General features: G+C 39.7%; 1 protein-coding gene across 1 annotated transcript in view; it reads right to left on the bottom strand.

Moving 5' to 3' along the window:
• The window catches only part of GALNT12 (polypeptide N-acetylgalactosaminyltransferase 12), a gene marked incomplete at its 5' end in the record, with an annotated part of 30412 nt that extends 10797 nt beyond the window's left edge, over positions 1-19615 (bottom strand). The window contains 6 exons of the mRNA XM_009871726.1: positions 5281-5412; positions 7992-8168; positions 13346-13463; positions 15751-15936; positions 18526-18715; positions 19446-19615. Of these exons, the coding sequence (XP_009870028.1) occupies positions 5281-5412; positions 7992-8168; positions 13346-13463; positions 15751-15936; positions 18526-18715; positions 19446-19615 (973 nt within the window). The remainder of the gene's footprint in view (positions 1-5280; positions 5413-7991; positions 8169-13345; positions 13464-15750; positions 15937-18525; positions 18716-19445) is intronic.
• Positions 19616-23224: the final 3609 nt, after the last annotated feature.

The following is a 23224-nucleotide window of genomic DNA, read 5'->3' as shown; positions in this document are numbered from 1 at the left end:
GTGCGCCCTTCGCTGTCAGCCCCCAGCATGTACTCAACCACATCCTCCCTTTTGTAGCCTTGAATTTTAAATAACCAATTTTAAAATCCCATGCACCACCAGAAGTATGGTTCACTCTCCTATGCATGCTACTCAGTGTTTTGTTAGACCACAAAACAATAGCTGTGTAAAAGATTACTAACTTAAGCTTCATTTCACATGGTTCAAAATTGAGCCTGTCCTCCTAGAATGCTACCATATATATTCTCTCATTTTTCTCTTTCGTGCATAAATGCTTGTGCTATGTGCAGACATATAAAGATACACAGTCCATATGTCAACCCGGTCCTTTCTGTTTGTTTTATCATTGTTAGATGTTCTTTCATGCCCATACTTCATCAGGAAACCTAAGAGACATTCAAGACCTAATTTGCAGGAATAGTGCATACTAAGCTGTTAATTGACCTGATCTGAAATGACAAAAATTTTAAATAAATCAGATTTGAAAATCTGATTGCATCACCATTTATGCAAAAAAAAAAAAAAAAAAAAAAGGTAAAATAAATTACATCCTCTGTTCCAAGGCAGAAAAAAGTAGCACCAATTTTTGGAAGCACCAATTTTTTCTTGTTAAATGAGAACACACAGTTGAAGTTCCTTTTACATGCAAGAGCTCTATCAAAACAATAATCATCCATTCATTTCTGAAGCTATCTTTGTTCCCATATCCACTATAAACAAGTCATGCAACAAGAACAAAATTTTCTCCATGACTTACCTTAATTCTGTTGCAGAATGCTGCATTAGAGAAACAGAAGCAAGAAAAAAAAAAAATGTTGATCACCTTGCCGTTAAAACACACAGTTCAGTTCTAAAGAGTTCTGCCCATGCAGGATTACTGGCTGCATCTTTCTACAGTATTTGCCTCCTATTGAAATGTTGCAGGTGTACTCTGCAATGACATTTAGTTACCACTTTGTTTGGAGGCTGGGACAGGTAATAAACAGCAGCTACTGAGATATTAATTTCTGACTTTTATGCCTTAATGCTTGGAGAAATTTGTATCTGTTGATTCCAGGCATCAGGACACTTGCATATAACAGCACAATACAAATGGCATTCTGTAAATAATTCTTAGGTTTGGTGTTTGGTTTTTTTAAGGTAAAATCTATGTCATTATAATTGTAAGCAAAGCATTAACAACAGGGTTTTTCACATTAAAACTTCATTATACTAGTTGATAAATATGGCCAGTGCAGCACAGTCCTCCTTTCTCTTCATTCTGCCACAGTGACACTGGTGCTGAGGCATTAGTGGTATGGGCAGGTGATACCATGGGACACAGTAACATGTGAATTTTTAGCAAACCAACAGCTTCATGGGACTGACCAGGAAATCCGAACAGTCACAGAGATGGATTTTACTAAGCGTAAGTAATTTTCATATCATCCTTTCAGGAAAAAAAAAGATTGTGAATATCCTCAGATTTCTGTTAATTTAAGTGCAATGCTGAAATGGGTCTGCAGTGTTGATAACTAAGATCCTCTGAAGGAATCAATGAGACACTGCTTTTGGAATTCATTTGTTCATGCCAGCAAGTCCAGATCTCTCTAGGAGGCTCAAGAACATACAAGCACGTGTCTCAAGTGATGGTGTGTTCACCTGAGATTAATATCAAACACTTGAATTTATCCCATTTTCTTCCAGAAAGTCTGTCTCAAGCTTTCAGAGGCTGTACAGCGAACAGCATGATGCATATTTTCCTGTGATGGGCATCAGATCTCTTGGTGTAGTCAGACATTACCCTGGGTGGCAACTCAATCTCAAGTGGCAGTTCTACAAATTGTATCATAATGCAGTTTTAGAGGTATAGCCTAGAGGAATCTGTTTTGGAGCTTGATACCTCTGAGAACTTTTAACACTAGACATGCAATAGTCTTTTTGATTGCGTAGTTCAGGACATATAGCTAAGATCTCTTCTTCAGTACGCCTGTCCACATATATCATGCGTTATTTAGATTATTTACAAAACAGTCTCTTTCATGTCACAGTAAAAAAAATTCTTCATACTTTTAAAGGCTTAAAATCTTCCTGATTTTTTTTTAAGGTTATACATGTTCTAAATGAAAATACAATTATGACTAAACAATTGGAAATTCATTGAAGATGAGATAGTCTTGGGGGAAAATGTGTAAAGAAGCTGCCAATGGAAAAATTCAAGTTTTTCATCTACCAATTGATTCCGTCAGCTGCAAATGCCTTTAAGGAGATTCATCAACTAGACAGGCACAACAGGCATCTATCAGCTTAGTTGCTTCACATTCAGCTGGAAGAAAGATCAGCTAGAAACTGTTTGGGAAGAACAAATAAAAACTTCTCATATCAGAACTTAATATGCCTCACTGCAAAGTGATCAAACTTACAAAAAAGGAGAGAGAAAATCCTGAAAATTGTGTCAACATTGTGTTTGAAAAGCAATCCTTCAAAGAGAAATTCCCGGACTGCCCCATAATCTTTATCTTCAGATACATACCTTGAATGTCTCCTCAGCGGTGAGAGGAACCCTGACTATTCCCTTGCTTTGCAGCAATGTATTTCCACAGTCACCAGTAGCACGAGGAGATCACAGCACTAGTATTATACACTAGGTGGCTCAAAGTTCTTCCCAGAGGTCCCCACACTATCCATTCCCAGGGCAGCTAAGATTTTTTAAGCAGACCTAGTCTAGTCTATCTAGGTGGGCAATCTGCACCGACGTGGGGTTCCAGTCTTTTTAAGATTTCACTCCAGCTGAAGCACGAGTACAGCACATACTGCACCAATAAGCGCATGCTCAAGGATGGCCAATTCGGCTGCTATGCCAGAAAAAGAGAGCCATCAAATGCTCTATGCAAGGACCTAAAAGGGATTATTCGAATCCACTAAGCGCCTACCAGCTTCACTCCCTCCTGCCTCCCACATAAATTATTGAAGTCAGAAGGTTTAGTTCATGTCCCACACAAAGCTCCAAAGCTGCATGGAGCCCAAGGACAGGTAAGAAGAATCACTGACAATTCTGGGATTCTCTGTAAGAAGACATTTCGCTCATTTCTAGGCCTCAGGCAGTTTATAAGAACACAATCATAGCTCAGGCAAAAATATTCAAAATTCAGTATGTTTAAATAAAGTTTTAGACACTTTTTAGATAACCAAACTTCGTACAGTTTTTTTATCTACGTATCACGAGAAAAAATTTAGCACAAGTATCCATTTGTCAGCGCGTGGCACTGAACGCTGCTCCGTAATTCTTGTATTTAATTCAATAACATATGGTTGACCTATGGGTAACCTTAGGAGGATTTTCAACCTTGGTATAAAGATTTTCAAGGGTGGGAGAAATCCCCGTAGTCCTTTGCAATCTCTCTGAACTATTCAATAACTTTGCACTAAACCGAGCTGTTAACAAAGCTGATGCTTTTAAACACAATATTTTTGTGAACCAGAAAAGCACTACACAGTTAAGGCAGGACTAAAGAACACTATTGATGATTCATTGAAGTTAGCAGATGGGACTCAATATCCACAAATCAGATGAATCAGTAAGTGTCATTTTTGCACTGTCACTTTCTTAGAGTATAACTGTACTTAAATCACATTTTAAATTCTTCCTGACAAAAAAAAAAGGTGTATTCTTATGCATACAACTAGATGACAGCATTTAAGAATTGTTTTTAGAGAAATATATAGAGATAACTAAATTACACCATAGATACCTCAAGCAGCTCTGAATAAGAATTATTATTTCTAGGTGCTGTCAACACCTTTCCCGGGGATGACATGTGCAGTTAAATCAAGAAAAAAACGAAACAAATTCCTTCCCTTCCCCAGGAGGTTGAAGAACTATGACTGCCAACAGTCTAGGCTTTTTTTTGGAGGGTGAAGAGTGAAGGTAGAGGGGAGGATAAGGTTACCGAAATGCTCCTGGGAGGTAAGTCATATAATATCTTATTAATTCAACCGTCTTTGACCTTGTCAGTTAGCGATCCAGCACCAAATTGCAATAAACAAACTGATGTTGTACCGGGGTCTACTCAAGGTACTTGATAATGGTGGATATTATCTTTCACGCCAGTCATCACACAGAGATACCAACTCAAGTGCAAACTCCACAACAAATGGAGGAGAGTGGCTGCTCTCCCAGAGGCTCCCAAGGGCTTTGCTGCCAACCGTTGTGCTCCCTGTGGGAGCTCCTACAGCTCCCTGTGGGAAGCACGTACAGCTCCCCGTGGGAAACGGCAGTGTTTCCACATTAGGATCTTTTCCATTCAACGGGTCACAAAGCTAGTAGGGAACACTGTGGGGACACTTGGTTCCTGTATGTTTTTTTACGCTCACAGTGATCAGGGCTTTTTTTCTCCACTGAAGGAGATCCAGCAGAGACTGAGTAAGCGACGGGCAGATAGCAGCAAGACAAGGCGGTTGTGACAGGGGCTGGATGCAATGCAGCAGTGTCGAACACAGCTTAGCTAGATCTGCAGCGTGATCCAGTAGCCAGCAAAAGTACCTCTGAGTCAGTGTGACACTGCTAATCAGGAAGGTATTTTACACATTTTTACCTGGCAGAAAAATGCAGTCACGCCTTCCTAATAAGACATGTAGCAGGTATCTGCTCATTTTTCCGAGGAAGCAGGTATTTGCTGCATCATCTCTGCCTTTATCCCTTCCACATGAGATTACTGTAATGTGATATATGTGGAGCTAGTTTATATTTATTCGTAAGCTGCAAACAGCACAGAAAGTTGTTGACTCTTAAAAAAGCAAGAGCTTCTGATACTGAACCAATGAAAATTGCTTTACCCTGTGCTGGTTTAAAATGACCTCCACAGTAAAAATTAACATGTTGGTTTTGACATACAGAATTCTGTATGATCTAGGAGCATGTAACATCAGCTCTCTTTCGAATCATCAAAGCATGATGGTGTGCAAATACATGTTTCAAATCACACTCTTTTTTTTTTTTTTTTTGCTATGCAACGTTTTAAGAACTAAAGGAAAAAATTCACTACCTTTAACACTCCAAGATGTTACTTGGAAGGTGTCATTCATGGCAGCATTACCTGTCCTCCTACCCTCTCACAAAACTCCTTCATACACAGGATCCCCTGGAATAAAGATTCTGATAGAAACCACATTTTTAAGCATACCAGTTCTAACTTAATTTTACCAAAATCCCAAATCAATTTGGCATAAAAATACCTTCATACTGAGTTAGCCAGAGGGCTCAGAGAACTGTGAGGAAGCCCCTTCTCAGCAGCCACGTACCATTCCAAAAAAGCCTGGTCTGTCCTCAGGTACATGAATCTCTGGGTACACATTCTCCAAGAACCATTTGAAGTCCTTGCATTTGAGCTTCTCTCGAAGGAGTCTCCTTTCTGTCACATCTCCATATGGTTCCTGAAAGAAAAAAAAAAAATTAAAAAAAAACACAAAAAATCCAACATAACCAGAACAGATGCTCTCTTTTAAATTATCTGTATACATTATCAGGAACCATATGCTAAGGCAAAAGTGATGAGTAGGACTTCCAGCCAGGAAAAATCACCATGTTTGAGTGCTGGGTCTGATTTCATTATCCTTACATTTGTTAAATGTTGACAAAAAAAAATTTGAAATGGCGCACATAAAACTTTAAAATATTCTAGAAGGCAGTTTGTCTGAGAAAACTCCCCAAATAAAAAAGTCCTTGAACAGAGATTGCTGGGGACTGAGAAGGCGTATTGGAAAATAAAGCTTCCTTTAGCTGGATAATTAAAAATCTCAAAAGCAGTGAATGAATCTGAAGAATTTAAAATTATTCCACCATCCATCTGCAAACTACCTGTACAGACAGTTTTACACTTAACTGATGAAATTTGTAAAATCACTAATGTTTCCTTTGAACTTCATAGTTGTGGGGAGTGGAGGGTATGAAATCTTACATCTCCAGAGAAAAGCTTTCCTTTTCCCTGTCTATGGGTTGGAGCAGAGTTCACATCTTTTCATGTCTGCCTTCAAAAATCTATCTTTATATTGACTAGGGACTTCACACAGTCAGGCATGAGATACTGTTTGCAGCCCCCATATTTTTATAGGTCACTTGACATACTCTTTCATCAAAATCACAAATATAGTTGCATTTCTCAAAGCTGTGGAAATACCACCAAAACCACAAAGCAGATGTAAAACAGAGGAAGAGATGCCTGCTTCAATAAACAAGCAGCATGACACATTAGCTCTGAGGTCCGAACATTAATCTTGAAGCAAAACTGATGAAGCCAGAGCATCAATCATTTTCCCATTCTGCTATGGAACTGAATATTTGGGTTATATGAATTGAAAAGGTCTGAACTCAACTGCTGCAACAAGTGGTGCACAGAGTATTACGGAAGCCAAAGTGCATCAGTGGCAGCTTTGATCCATGAAAAAAGAAAAAAAAAAAAAAAAAAAAACAAACCCCCCCCCCCCAATCTTGAATCTCAGCTTACATCCACTGTGTTACACTAAGCCAATATGTAAAATTTTCAATACCAGCACAGAAATATCATCTAAAGTTCTGTCATCACAGACATCAGCTGCCTAGAAGTTTACAAGAAAAACTGTCAGCATTTATTGCTGTTTTCTCTTTGCCTATGAGAAGCAGAATCAGCCTGGCATCGCCTGTGAGCTCCTGTCTTTGCATACACAGAGCCCATATTTCTCTCAAAGTCAGACTCTAATAATAAAACCTAAATTGCTTTTATGATGTTACAGTAAAACAATTATTACAAATGCGTAGACTATAATAACCTAATTACCCAGATTAACCTAAAGGAGCACGAGATGGAAGCTAACTAAATTCAGCTTCTTCGGTCTTTTAAAAGCCTGATAGTTTCAAAAGTGTTCTTCCCAATGCATGTCTCTTGGGGTCGGTCACTCAAACGTGTCGGGGGGAACTCCCCAAACTCCTGCCTGGGCCGTGAGCTCTGGTCCGGCGCAGCCAGAGGCGGGTCCTGGCAGCCTCATCACGCACTAAACCAGAAAGTGCTGGTGCTCGGAAAACTTTCCACACAAAAGAGAAGCACCTGGGGAGATTAAGCACCTCCAGAAACGAGCAGCAGGAGAGAGCTGTTTCTTTTAGGCCTGAATTTTGGACTTTATGACAGAGGTTCATATAACTCATTCCTAGACATCGTGAGGATATTTCAGTGTTATTGTCTTCCAGCCTACAGGCCCCTCACAATAAATATATCCAAGCTATGAATTTGAACACTGTTTTACTGTTCTGACCTACTCAATTTTCACAGTATTTATCTCCTGAAAAATTCTGCAAACAAATGATCTTTTATTTTCCTCCTCAAGAAAAATACGAACTGTAAAAAAAACCCCAGAAACGATACATTAAACATTTTATTAGCAACATTTTACTCTGAGTTGCCAGAACTGATTTTAATTAATCTTTGCAATATTGATTTACATTTTTTTTCTAAATCAAGCATTGTGTAGCAGTAAATCAAACAGAAAAATCCATTTTGTTTTACATCAGTCCTAAATTTTACAACTATCACAAGACAGGTAGTTTTGCTAAAGATGATCACCAGGCTGTCCACTTAAAGATCTATTGCCTACTGAACCTTGTTGATTAGCATTCATTAATTATGTGTCTCTTCTGCAATTCTTTATTGATAGAATCCTGTATCAGCTATTTTATAGAAGTGCATATTTTAGGCTAAATAACTCCTCCTTACTTGGGTCACCTTGCTTAACTTTATTCTTTCATCTATTTATTCATTTAATGTTGACACAAATGTGGCCACCTTCTAGTCTTAAGAGAATTTCTCATTTCTTCCACAGAATTAAAAATTAACTATACACGTCTTCTAATGTTTGGGAGAAAGTTTCAGAAGAAACAAGAAATAAACCTAAAAAGCCCTTCATGTTAAACATCAGCTTAATTAATAGTTATTTCATTGAACAGAAATTCTGTTGGAATTCCAAGAACATGGACTTGAACTCACCAGGCGAGCATGTGGGTTTCGGTGGTAATAAATTTCTTTATATTCATCCATCCACACTTCAGCTGCACGCACACTGTTTGCCAAAGCTTTGGTTCGCGAGTACGGAGCTTGTTTGGGGAAAACGTGACCTACGTGTGAGCAAGGGTGGATCTCAAGGCTTCCTCCACACTGCCAGATCTAAACAAAGAATTGACATTGGGCATCATTAATTTGAATCTTTGCAAGCAGAAAGATACAGTAACAGCAAGTCTTTGCAAGGGCAAAACCTTCTCAAGAACGTCACAGCATTCTATAAGCAACATGTACAATGTGTGTCTCATTTGAGGGGATTAAATTACATCCTTTTGAACTCAGAGCAAATCACTGGGAGTAACAAGGAGATTTCTGTTTTCATGTGGTGTGCAATCATCCCTTTCTTAGCTTTACTTTCTCTGAAGGATTGATAAGAAATAGTCCACGACACTTCTGCAGGTCTAACTGTGGTCAACAATTCAAGTTATATAGGCGTTATTAACAAAAGAGCCATGTTTCTGGTCCAAACTAGCCATATGAAGAGCCTCCTCAAAGAAGCCAATGACAGATTTCTTACCAGAAACTCACTCTTGTATTCTGCAGGAAGGCTGACTTGACAAACCACATCAGCTCGTTATATTATTGCTGCAAAACAAGTTGTGCTTCCATTTCCATATTCACCATTTCAGGTGAGAGGTATGAGTGCCTGATCATAAAACATAACTAGCCTTTTCCATTGGAAAGCTGAGAAAAGAACCCAAGAACCAACAAGTGAAAAGAAAAAGCAAGGTAATTCTTTAACTGACCCATGGTGGCCCAGCCAAGATTAGTGAAACAGCCCCTTCTGTCTAAACCAATATTACTACTTGCTGTCAGGGAAAGTACTGGAGCCTCAACGGAGAATTGGCATAACTCATTCCACCCACATCCTCCTGCCTCTGACTCTCTAAGTCAGGAAATACATGGCCCTGGAGATAAAGCCCATAAATGACCACCAAGCAGCGACACTAGTCTCAGGCATCTGTGTAAATTTTTGCAATTATTCTCATTGCTTCTGAAAACCGTGGACTTTTGGCACCTCACCCGCACAGACACTGACCTCAGGTTTGATGCAATGAGAGGGAAGCATGGCTAGACATCTTCCATTTCATACTAAGCACAAAGTGGCAGACAACCTGTCTCTGATGGGTGCCTGAAACAAGGTTTCCGAAACTGTCAGATGAAAGGACAGTCAGGACACACTACTGCACTTGAACAGACTTGAGGCTATCGCCAATGGCTCCAATAGACTTCCCATTGAAGTTTTTTTTGAGAACTGGCACTCCAGTAAGCTAATTCCCCTCATGCATCCAACCCTGCGTAGGCGGCAGCTCTCCCTTCTTTGTAAATGGAGGGCAAGGGAAATTAGCCGAGATACGTTTATGAGTTTTGCTCCCCGATGGCCTTCTTGTATAACAAATACATTTTTAGTTACATGTTATTCAAATGAACACAGCAGGAGTGAAAGCCATGAGGTAGCAAATAAAGCTTCTGTACTTAATGACAGCAGATCAGATGAGACTTTTTCTCTCCCTCTTGCTGGGACTTCTGTAGTCACTTTCTGGGTCCCTAGAAGGCGAAAGCAAACACGAGTGTTGTCTTCAGACTAGAGTTTTTTGGATTTTTCTGGCAGTTTGGTTTAGTATTTTGTTTTGTTGGATTTATTGAGGTTTCTTAATTACCTAGGATTTCTCTCAAGTTTCTTAATTTTGAAACTAGCAGATGTTGTCTCAAGTTGATTTGGTTTTGCATAACAATGTCAGACCTTTACATGTGGCACAACATTGTGCTTAATAACAAAATTGTAAGCACTCTTAATACATGTTTACTATTACAACAAACAGTTTCCTTAAAAGTATAGTTAATTCATTATTCATCTATAGGGAGCACTGGATAATCTTTACCTCCTAGATTCCAAATTTTAATTTCTTGCTTTTCCCAAGAGGTTTCTTTCTTCTTTTTTGTTGCTTTTTGGAGATGCGTTACATTTGTCATTTGAACAGAAAGGTGATTAAAGGAATTATACAGGAAATCTGTACTGATCTTTTAAGCAATTTGCGTATTTTCACATCCAAGTTACACTACTGCGATTTTGAAACCTGCTATGAAACCAGCTATCCACTTTCACTTTAAGATCTCCCTTTTCATGATTTGTTTCTAAACAATAGCTTTCTTACATTATTATTTCTATATCCAATGCAACTTTTTAAAGTTGAAATTTATCACGGAATAGCTGTTTGTCAACAGATATTAAGCACCATTAAATTCATCAAAGTTTAGCAATTTCCATATTTGCTATATTCCATATAAGCATTCTTAATTGCTCTTTACTCTTTTGATCAAGGTGTTCTAAACAAGATATGAAAAATGCACCATAAAGACTACTGAAGTAAAAAATGTACTGTTAAGAAGGAAGCACATTCTTCTACGCTTCCGTGAGAAAGTCTGATTTAAATGGAGTAAAACAGATTGACCATATCTCTGTTAAATTGCTGCCAAAAAGAGAATTCCAGAACAGCTGATTTTTCAATAATTAAAATTCTGAATTTCTCTAAAAACCAAACAACTGCAGGTTGCTAAGCAATGCTTATTAAATTCTGCTTCTTTCATTAAAACAGTTCAAAAGTTCTGTTGTCTTCCTATTACAGACAAAAATCACATATATTTCAGCTAAACAATTCCTAAAAAGGTTTATTTATTTTTATTTTAATGGAAAACTTTTCAACCTCTTTATATAATCAGGTACAAATGAACAGACATAAAATAAAGCAAGGAATCCGATAGTGAAAATGAAGTTGATTAATAGATGCTAAATAAGTAACTCTGGAGAAGATTCTCCCCTAAAAGAATTTCAGTCTTCTGTAACAGGGAAGCATGTCAGACTTCACGTATATTTTGCATGTTCATGTGTATGAAAATATGTTTCTTTCCTAGGTCTGGCTACCTGGTAGCTCTCATTATTAAAAGCACACTTTTTTGGTTCATCACAAAGAGGAAACAAGGTGACATTCCTTTTTACTTTTACTTTCATCTTCATGCATGCAGACTATTGATATTTTTTCTTCTCTTTTCAAAGACAGATGGTGGCATTATGAAAAGCTACAGCAAAGGTTCAGATCTCGCCTCGGGACCCCTGTCCCTGACAGGGTCTCTGCACAATTGCCCTAATGCTGGGTCAGTGAATGTTGAATGAAGAAAAGCTCTATACGCTCAGCCACCTCTCTGGAAGAAATAATGAATTAAAAAAGGATACTACCTCCTGAACAAAGACAAACTACAGAAAGCACTCTGTTCCTGCCTCTCTCTCTGCTGCAATTTTGCTTGCTGGCTTGTGCCTGAGCCCCCAGTGTGGTGCTCATGCATAATCTGCTGGGAGCTGGGTGGGCAAAGCACCCTCCCCAGATGCATGAACCCATCCTGGCAGCTCCCACCATAGGACAGATCTCTAGATCTGGACAGAAAGGGGCTTAGAACGAGATGATCTTTAAGGTCCCTTCCAAATCAAACCATTCTACGATGCTACAATAACCCAAAAAGATCAGAAAAGAGAAGACCCCAGGTGATCGGAGGCATATCATCCAGGCTCACAGGCAATGAAGTCTCCAACACAAGAAAGGACTTATCAGTAAATAATCCTGTCTTCTTACATGCGTGTGGTTTTCTCTCACGCCACAGTGATGGGTTGAAAGACAGACCACAGATGAGTCAAGCGGCAGTCCCCAGAAACAAACTTAAACTGCGGCGCTACTAGCAGAACCAAGAGCAGAGGGGGAGTGGGGGGAACCACTATGAACAGGTTCCCCTCACTCCATGTATAGGAGGAGGAAGATGAAAGGGGATGTTTTGCATCCCTTGGAAAAAGGGTTTTCAATGCTCATTATGCCCATGGAGTGAAATTTTATCCAGCCAAATAGCATGAAGCAATTCAAAATCTAAGCACATTGACTCAATCCTGCATTCAGCACACAGCCTCCATCTCTTCTAGTCATCATGCTTTTAGCTGAAGCATTATCCTCACTGAACCTCTCAACACCACAGAGAATTTTTTCAGTGTAGAATAAATCGAAGTATGAGAAAGAGGAGGCTTGAGGACAAGTCCTTTCATGTCATCAGGAGACAGTGGTGTTTTCAGAGACAAGAACAATGAATTAATTCACAGTGTTTTTCAGTATCCCTCCTCCTAATATTCAGGTCTGGCAGGTCTAGAAACCACAGAGACAAGAGAATTAACACTGATTTATCCCTCTTGACCTTCTTCAGCACCATGGGCAGCCAGAAGAACAGAGTTAAGCAACATCATAGCGCTCTGCTCTCTTCCACAAAAAACCCTCACCGCAGGAAGCAAGAGCATACAGGTGCTTTAAATCAAACACAAGAAAGCATGCCATGTACAATTTGGATCCAAACGCCCGGATCCTTCTGGCAATCTGCACCAGTAAAATTAACAAGCCCAAGCACATTCGCTGGCCATCGCACAGTCCATCCTGGCCCCCGGGGCTGGCGCGCCCATGGGCCTGCTCAGCCCCCGCAGGGCACAGTAGCCTGCTCATAGGAATCCCACCCCCAACCCTTCCAGCAAGCCGGCTCCTGGGAACTCTGCTGCTGCTCCTGTGGGGCCTCTCCTGTGTGCCAGGCAGCTCGACGCAACCTCTGGCCCACAAGAACACCGCGTTTCTCCACGCTGAAGGAGCAAAGGCACTGCTCATTCATGCTGCTGCACTTCACCGGGTCAAACACCTGGTTCAGGGGAACCGATAACATCACCTTTTGTAACCTTTACACTAACTTTTCCTGAAGTGAAACAGAATAAAGCTTTCAAGAAGTGCTCAGCCTGGCTTGTCCTGCCCCGCTGGTAACTGCCACCAGCTGCCTCCTGCTCACTCCATCAACCACGGAGAGAGCTCCAGAGGCTCGTTAAAGCACTGTAAGTGTTTCTTTCCAACAATCCTCTTCATATAATCATAGAATCATATGGGTTGGAAAAGACCTTTAAGAACATTGAGTCTAACCAGGAACCTGGCACTCTTCAAGTCACAGGATGCAAACTTCACTTGCTAATATCACTCCACTACTTACATTTGACACTGGCATTCAAAACAAAAGACATACTTGTTTTTAAAGGAAAACACTGAAGTGTGAGAATAAGGAAAAGAAATTCATATAAATACCTCCCAAAAATATTCTCTTCTTAACACTTGCTTACATTACAGCTATCTCATTAACTAAAAAGGCATGAAGAAAAAATAAGAAACTTGGTTTTGTTCTCAGGAAAAAACCCACAAACTTTCCAAAGAGCCACCTACCCTAAATGAGAATTCAAGGTTTTCTCCTCCCCAGACTTCCATTCCTGTATCATATGAACCAAGATAATCAAAATACTTCTTGCTCACAGAAAACAATCCACCTGCCATGGTTGGAGACCTAGAAAAGAGAATAAGAATTCTCAATATAATAAAAAGCATAAAATATAAATTAACGTATCACAGATAAAAAATACAATGCATTTTTATTTTCCATTTTCTAAGTCTTTCTTGGATACAAAATAACAATCAGCCATTGATCAGTTTAGTAGTTTATTGTCAGGCCATTTAAATTCAATTTTGCAGTAACAAACTGTATCAGAAATGAGCTCCAGAATGTATTAAAATAAAAATAACAGTGAAATCAGAGAAGATAAACATTGTGTTAATACAAGTTTTTGCAATTGCAGTGGCTTTGTGGCATAAACAACCACCCTTTTCTTTCACATAATAGAACATAAGCTTTTTTGTGGCAGAATTATTTTAGTCAGCTCTGAAATTATACGTACAGTATCCTTATATATTAAGTAATAACATTTCTGATCACATACATATCAAGTGGAAAAACTCTCAGACATCAACTGAGCAGAATTAAGTAAACAGAACCCCTGAAGAGATTTTTATTCTTTCTAAGACTTGTCCATCTGTTTGGGTTTTTTTAATTCCTTGCTACGTTTGGAAGAAAAACAGGGCCAAGACTGGATGACTGAAGACTAAAAGGCCCAGACCAACAGTGCACTTAAGGGATGGACTTTCAGTTGGGTGGTGTGTGCATATATAAACATGAATTTGTTCATTATTGTTCCTAATTGTTCACAGCCTTCGAAAATTACCCTCCTTAAAGTACCAAGCATATAATGCTAGTTGGAACTAAATTCAGCTGACACTTGGTGAATTTCACTAAATTGCTCTTGAGGTAAATATTAACAAATCTTAGGTGCAGTGATCAGTTACTCTTCATCTGTCAAAACTAATCTTACCAGCCGTCCTTCTGAAGTAAGACTGTTTTACACTGTCATACGTTGTTTCAAAGAATGAAGAGAGAAGAGGTGAGACAGAAGGAGGAAAAAAAAAAACAAAACAACAAACTCCATAACCAATCAAGCTCTTCTGTCTCACTCCAGAGCTCATCTCTCCAAACACACCTGTCCAGGGTCACCACGCTCAGTGCTGCTGCTCTCTCCAGGCACTCACCACACTCACAGTCCTCGGGCTACTGTGAAACTTTATCCCTCATTGTTTTCCCTGTAGCATGCCAAAGACAGTTCTTTTTGTCATGGAGAAGAAAAGCATCATATTTAAACTAAAAGCTTTAAAAACTTTTACTCTATTTGAAACTCTTTTTCAGGAGGATATGGACTAACGTATGCTGAGAAGGACTAAATTACTGCCTCGATTTTTCCATTTTAAAAAAAAAAGTTATTTTCTCTCAATTGAGGATAAGTGCATTAATATTTGGCAAGTACTGGGTATTATTAACATTATAAGTGACCTAGAAAAGACTGAGAAAATTCTGAAAGAACTCTGTATTTGTTGTAGTCAGTAAGATAACAGATTATAAATAAAAGCAAGGACTAACAAAATCATGATATTAAAAATGGCAAACAACAGCTTCATTTCCTACTAATACACTACTGAAATACAGGAATTTCCAAACTGAGTGTAGCAAATCCTCAACTATCAGGGGTTTTGTCTACAGTGTCCATTTTCCAGATGCATTGCTTGTACTCTTACCTTCCTCCTCCTAAAATAGTGTGGAGTGACAGAAGATACCAATTAATTGCAACCCGTCTCAGAAGAAAACAAAACGAAAACCCACAAGGAAGATATCCTTATGAGCGCCTATGAATTAGCCCTTCATAGAAACGTCAGTAGGTGAAGCTTTACCATTTCATTCCAATGAAAAACCGACACACTGGTTCACCTCTGAAAACAGAGCTAGGAACCACCACTATTGCTACAGCACAGATGAAGTCTTCAAAACTACTTTTGCCTTCTTGGTGACGATGATTTGTTTCCTCCTTGTCATCGCTGACCATCACACATTTTTTACAACCAGGACGTCTTTGTTTTGCACAGAGGACATTCTTTAGTTTTAGTTAATCAGTTACAACCTTCCCACGTGCCGAGAAGCATCTGCGAATTTGCCTGCAGGAGTCCAGAGACTGCTTGTGCAATAAGGACTACACAAGGAAGATTACACAGACACATCAGCTTTCAGACTAGGTTTGTTTGGGTTTTTTTAGGAGTGTGGTGAGCAGGAGCTATCTTGGAAAAAAGAACTACACAGGCTAAGTCATTTTTAATAATATGCTCATTTCTCAAATATTTTTCAGCACCTGGCATTTCCAAGTGAAGTACAAACATTGCTAACATGCACAGTTTCATAAGAAGCATAAAAAACTAACCTGATCACATCAGTCTTTGACTTCCTCCGGTTTTGTTCTCTTTCAGGGATACTATGCCAAGTGAAGACGAGTCTCCAGTCAAACCCACCGATCTGTGGCTCACCAGCATTTCCCAAGTACTCAAACGTATTCCAGTCAATAACATCGATAACAGGGCAGACAACAGCTGATTCTTCCTCTGCAATCCTAGTATGATTTTAAAAGTAAAAGGAGACTTCCATTAGAAACATCTCTCGGAAAACAGAATGGCCAAGAACACAGAACGCTTACAAATACCAAGTGCAAAGTTTTGCTTCTTTTCAACTCATGCTGCAACACAAGGAAAAGATAGCTACAAGAATAACCACCAATTTCTTACTGAGGATGCATCAGGATGGACTCAGCTGTAAACACCTGGCAAGCATCAATCTTCCTGGACAGTGGAAGTGAGGTATGCCAGATGGCCAGAGATAACACGTTCAGTGTCTGGCTTGACTGTCATATCCAGCACCGCAGTCTCAAAAACATCTAATTTGTTTTGTGCATGTAGCTGCATTCAAGATATTTAGAAACCTGCATGACTATCATTCTGCAAGGATGAATACGGTAGCTAGGTGCTTGGCTCATGGCTATTCTTGTAACTGTGATCAGCTGCAAAAAGTTACACTGAATACTACAGTAGTAATTCAAAAAGAAGCCATGATCTTAAACAAACAACAAAAACAACAAAAAACCAAACATGCATGCAGTACAGGAATCAGATCTCCAACAGTGAAACATACATGAAGGAGGCTTCCAGAAACCTTGACAACATAGGAGATAAAAATGAGAAACAAGATAGTACTGTAAAATGACACACCTATGAGGAAGACTGATGTAAACATAGTTAAGATCTTTATCAGACTAAGAATACATCAGAGCTGACAACATTTCTGGCACATCTGCTTCTGCAAGGAGAAAAACTCCTTCCTCATGTTTCTCAGTACCATGCAGCATTTTCTGGATTCCTTTCCATCAGCATTTGCTCTTACAAAAGGCTGTGGGATCCTTTGCGTTCACCTCAACTTCTGGAAAGGCCTCTCAGTACCAGGAGAGATCAACTTCAAGCACATAAGCTCCATTTAAGGCTTTCTGCCTAAATCACTCTTTATCAATCTTCTCTACAGAAATCTTAGACATCTCCTCTTAGTTCAGTGAAAAACTGACTTTTCAACTTCAAGATGCTGGTGCTTGTTTTAGCCCTGCATCTTCAGATTTGAGTATTGCAGACAAGAAGAAAAACTGAATACACTATACTGCCAAACAAGGAAGAGAGCTGAAGCATCTGTCATTCGAGGGGAGCCAGTTCCTCATGGGATTATTAAGCTTAAAACCTGCAGACTGACCAAAGGGCTCCAACTCTGAAACTAGAGCAGTTTGTGGTGGTTAAATGCAGCAGAGAATGGAAGTGGTTCTACAGAACTATTGTCTGCACTGAGAAAAACTGTCTTAAATACAAAATAGTCCCTTGCTGCCAGAGGGAAGATGCGACACAGCTGTTTTCTTCTTTATGATCTCCCATTGAAATCCTGTTTGTTGGAGTGCACAAAAGGGCTTATACAAATATTGCCGTATCCTGTCTCACTTGCACAAAGCTTATGTACAAAGCAATGAGAATGATATGTACACACAGGAAAAAAAATACCAATAAAATGTAAAAATGCTTTGCTGCTCTTCTAAAGGAAAAAAGAGTAAAGATCAGGTATCTGGTGTGTGATTTCAGTTACAGAAGGAATCAGATAAGTGACTGCTTTTCTGTAAGTTAAGAATTAACTAGATGGCACAATGCATACGCAGCTTACAAATTCAACTATGTTTGCACTGCAAAATGTTAACTTTGTTGATTTGCTTCCATACATGAAAGTGCAGATACGTCAACATAAATGTCCCCTTAGAGATGTACATCTGCAGCAAGAAGGGCAAAGATTCCAAGACACACCCAGGGCTAACTAATTTCTTACTGGTGGTGGCTTATTAGACTTGAAATTATCCAAATCCTTTCTCAAGACTGCCATCTAGTGGCGTGCTAAATAAGTGCACAAATTAGAGAATCGTCTCCACAGTTATGTACTGTTTCTGCAGAGGGCAGTCGTTAAAACCATGCTTACTCTTTGACTTTTAGCCCTTTTCCATTCCTCACATTATCTATTCTGTTCACAGTTGTTTGGACTATGCTCGGTAGGAAATTTAAAAAGAAGTTAAATATGAAAATTCTAATGAAAAAAAGTATTATTCCAGATACGATTTCAAATGGACATGGGGAGTTTGAGAAGACAAGTTCCACTAGCAATCAGGAAGACTCACACACCTCACGACAGTGTGTGCTTTTGGAAATCTCCTGCCAGTTGGAAAGAGAGATAAATTGGCCCAGGACTGGGAAGCCGGAGTTTACTGACTTCTCTTCCAGTCTGCTGACGTGTGCGTTGCCCTGCAACAGAGGATGTCATGGCACATGCATCTTTCCAGACCTTCTCATCTACTGCCCAGGCCGAGAGTCGTAGCCACCTTTCCCAAGGTAGTTTCAAAGCTGGGGAGGATTCCTCTTCCTAAAAATAACACTTTCCCTTCTCTGAAGAAAAAGAACAGCCTGGTCCGCAGGAGAAAACAAAAATCCACCTCCCAACCTTCCACGCTCACAGTGCCCCAGGGACCAGACTTTGGCAAACACCTACCAAGAGCCATTATTCCCCTGCAGAAATGTGCCAAACCACCTCCGCTCCTTCTGCAGTGGAGAAGCAGCTCAGAGCAGAAGCTCACCTTGCCAGCAGCGGCTCCAGCCACCCCTCGTGGCACTCGCAGTGGCAGTCCAGGAAGGTCAGGACGTCTCCTTTCGCCACGGAGGCTCCCAGCAGCCGGGCTCGAACCAGCCCCTCTCGCTTATTTGCACGGATAAGACGCACCTTGCGTAAGCCAGCCACGTAGTCCTCCAAAGCTTCCTTTAAATGTTCTTTAACACACAAATAAAAAAAAGGAGAAAGTAGTAATATAGTTCTGGAACGACTAGTTTATGGCACGCTACAGAAAGCTCTTTTTTTCAGTGTTATGTACAGCAGTGCCTCAAATATACCGGCATTTTGAACTCTGATTTTGCTATATATTAAGAAAGCATAAGGAAAAAAAAAACCACTGAACTTGAATGGACACAAATTGCAGTTGTTTTCAAGAAACTGAATGCTTTGTATTTGCCTCTGTAATTCATTTCCAAATTGTTAAGTGCTTCTCAAACATTACGTGCAGTTTTCTTTGCTTAAAAGTTTTATTCTTAACACAATTCACGTGTGGTGAACAACACCAGCATTGTCTTTGTGTCTCGTAATTCAAACAAAATCAGATAACGAGGTAGCTCTCACTATACCAGACACCAGGGCAACCTTGGGGCAATGGAAACTTGCTCACATTAGGAAACCTGAAGTGCTCTGATCATACTAAACATTATCTACGTATGTAAGCACCCATGTTACAACACAGCAAACATGCTTCCCCACTCTAAACTAAATTTGTTCCAGAAGTCAGATTTTTCACTGGCATGCTACAAAAATCACTGTTTTCCAATTAGATGCCTATGTTGTACGATCTCATGGTATGATTAACCAAACAGCGTACCTTTTTCTCCTGCAGACTGGCTGACCAAAAAAAACCCATCAACAATCAACATTACTTAGTATTATTCTACCTACCTTTGTCACTGTAATCATCTACAAGGATAATTTCTTCCAAAAGTATATCTGGAGATGTCTCAAGAACACTATGAACAGTTCGCAGAAGTGTTGACCAAGCCTCATTATAAAAAGCTATCACAACAGAGGTTTTCGGCAAGCTATAATAATCATACTTCTTCTCTCTGCATCTGTAAGACAGGGAATTACATTTAGCAAAAGTGCAAAAGCATTTGCTAATTTTCAGAAAAGTACTCTCAAAAGAGAATTTTTATTCAGCATTTATTAGCTCTAAGCAAGAACAAACAAAGGATCTTAAAAGAACTGTGCGAACATGGAAAAGTCATGCGAACGCTTTCAGGAAGCTGCCCTCCAGAAGTCCCATTTTTGCAGTAGTACTGTGACTAAAATTATGCAACCTACAAAATGTTGAAAAATAATTGGAGGGCTGGTGTACGTGCAGTAGTTGTTTTTGCACAACATTACCTCAAGCAGAAGAATAAGCAATGGCCAAAACACACCTCAGATTACAGAAAGAATAATTTTAAAAAAAAACAACCCTGAGTGTGGTGAAAATAGTAGCATAAATTACTGATAACTTGTGCTTTGGAAGATAAAACAAGTTCTACACAGTAAAAATGTAACTGTGGAGGAGCAGCAATATACCAAAAAAAGCCAAACCCCAGCAGCAGAACCGAGATGTATATACACTGAAGCAGAATTTGGGAAGACCACAGTACTGCCAAGGTAGGATAGTGAAATCCTCAGAAAACACAGACAGACACGGAAACGCGTGTGTTTGGCTCTCTGGAGAGCCAGGAAGTTTGCAAACTTTTGGATTAAGCTCCAGAATGTATTTCCTATAAATAAATGTATAGTAACTTCCCTAAATGAACATAAGGATGCTAAAAAACTTAGAGCCAAGCCAAATGTGTAAATTGTTAAAGAATCCCCTGATCCAAAAGGATTTTAAAATAACGATGGTATTTATTACCGCTTCTCTCCTTTCTCAGAGCATTCTGTCAGAGCACTTATGATAAAAAGCAACAGCAATGGTTTAGAGATGTCTGAATTTTCCTTATGCCTCCAGCTGAGAGTCATCGGGGCTGGTAAGGAGCAGAAGGACATAGTTCTGCTTCTGTGGACTGCTAGGCAGGACAAGTAGGACATCCCTCCTGCCAAAACAGGACAGCAGCGAGTCCTCCAAAAGCTGTCCTACAGGGAGCTGAAGAGGGAAACCAGAACTGACCAGTAGAAAACATACAGCAAAAATCCCTTAGGTCAATTTAGGGGAAACCACAATTCTCCAAGACACACAGAAAATTATGCTAAAACTGCTTACCTACAGCACACTGAGAGTATATTTACTATTTAATGATGGAGGAAAAGGGAAAAAGGGAAAAAAGAAGGGGAGAAAAGAAGGGGAGAAAAGAAGGGGAGAAAAGAAGGGGAGAAAAGAAGGGGAGAAAAGAAGGGGAGAAAAGAAGGGGAGAAAAGAAGGGGAGAAAAGAAGGGAAAAAGAAGGGAAAAAGGGAAAAGATCTTCTGAATCCAAATATTCTTAAAATCAAAATTCTTGCAAAGCAAAAAAAAAGTTTGTAGAGTACTTTTGTAACAAATACCTGAAAATGAGAAAACAATGAGAAACGACACTTGGGTCGAGGAGGCTGCGAGCCTAGAGGAGGGCTACCAAGATGGTCAGGAGGCTGGAGCACCTCTCCTTCGAGGACAGGCTGAGAGAGTCAGGCTTGTTCAGTCTGGAAAAGAGAAGGCTCCAGGGAGATCTTATAGGGGGTTTCCAGTACCTGAAGGGGCCTTACAAGAAGTCTGGGGAGGGACTGCTTACAAGGGCCTGTAGTGATAGGACGAGAGGTAACTGGTGGAAGCTGGGAGAGTGTAGGTTTAGACCAGATACAAGGAAGAAGTTCTGTACCCTGAGGGTGGTGAGGCACTGGCACAGATTGCCCAGGGAGGTTGTGGATGCTCCATCCTTGGAAGTGTTCAAGGCCAGGCTGGATGGAGCCTTGACCAACCTGATCTAGTGAGAGACGTCCCTGTCATGGCAGGGGCGTGGAACTAGATGATCTTTGAGGTCCCTTCCAATCCAAATCATTCCATGATTCTGTGATTCTATGAAATCAATGCTATGCAACCACACTCAGTGTATACAATGCATACACACAGAGGTTTGCACAGGCACGTAGATAAACACACTTGCACAGTGAAATACAAAAATGCCCGTCCCTCCAGGCTGTAATTCGTCCTGAGGCAAACAGGGGCATTCACATTGGTTGGGGTCAGAAGTGATTTATTTTGCCAAATATTCATGTATCAACACATGAAAAAGGAGTGACATTTTCATTAACTTTTTTTTTAAGCACAAAAAGACCTGCTGTATAAATCCAATTTTAGAAATATATATTTACTTTAGACTGTTGAAAAACATTTATGCCCAGTACTGCTGGGAAATTATTCTTCTTCTGTATCACAGTTATTTGTACCAGGTAATTTCAGTTCATTTCTTGATGGAACGGGGATCTTTACCTACCCATTTTAGAAAACTGAAGGGAAAAAGAAATAAATAGAAAACCTCCAGGAAAGCTTTATCTGGAAAATGTCAGAGATTCATGGAATAAGAATGTTGTTCTCTGCTATTTAAAAAAGGAAATCCAAAGAGTCTAAAGAAGCTTACAAGCCTAATTATAGATTAAAGACTCCAATGGATTTGCCTGAAAATTACATACTGGAGACAGGGAACACAATTTGGCACAGAGCAAGGCAATCCCCAGACTGTGATTCTCTGTGCATTGCCACCCTCTTTGCTGAGCACAGAGCACACCATGCACCATGGAAAAAGGTCAGCCTCCTTTGGGACACACCAGAGTCCACATTTCTTAGGTTTCTGAACCTTTGTGGTCACATTTTAAAAAAAAAAAAAAAAAAAAAAAAATCAAAACAAACAACAAAAAAACCCCAACCAACCAAAAACGAAACGGCATTTTATTTACTAGTTCTGTGGTGGAAAGCAGCAGCACATGAATGCAGAGAAGTGAGAGGGCAGGGCAGGCTCTGGCCAGCACAGCAGCGCTGCCCGGCTCCCCAGCACACAGGCTGGACAAGGCTGACAACCCACCCAAGGGAAAAAAAAAAACCAAAACATCTCTCTCACCTTGCACATCAAAATACAAAGAGCACGACCGGAAGTCGCGCGTTTTAATGCATTATTTTTGGGAAAACTAACCATCACATACAGATCAACTAAAATTTTGAAACTTTTACTTCTAAAAAAATTAGGGAAAAAATATAGTTATTCAGCTCTATTTGCAGATTTGCATGTTTATCTCAGAAGGTATTTCCAAGACATACAGTCATTACTAGATTGCTACAAGATCTCGACTGTTATCAGTCTCAAATATTGTTACTAAAATGAAGCATGCTTTTCCTTATCTTTCTGTACTGAGAGAAATTTCACAGATCTGCTAAGTCTTAAAAAAAAAAAACAACCCACACCTTTGGGGAGATTACAAACCCAAAGCATTTAAACCCTGGAAAAAGAATAGCGTAAGAAAAATCTTAAAAAACTGAATGAATGCCTGAAATGGAAAAGCTTAAAAGTGTTGCTGAATAACAGTTAAGGTGCATGTATATGGACACTAAACATGACCACTTCACAAGATACAAACCTCAAAAAACCCACTACAAGTGTGAAACCTGACATAAAGCCTTGTGGTCATAACTCAGCTTTTCCACTTCCCGACTCATATTTACAACAGAACCACCTTAGCAACAGCAACTTCCGTA

Source organism: Apaloderma vittatum, unplaced genomic scaffold (assembly GCF_000703405.1).
Source record: "Apaloderma vittatum isolate BGI_N311 unplaced genomic scaffold, ASM70340v1 scaffold9706, whole genome shotgun sequence".
In the NCBI taxonomy this organism is placed as follows: domain Eukaryota; kingdom Metazoa; phylum Chordata; class Aves; order Trogoniformes; family Trogonidae; genus Apaloderma; species Apaloderma vittatum.
The sequence above is the reverse complement of the archived record's forward strand: the minus strand, read 5'-3'. Positions and strand labels throughout refer to the sequence as shown.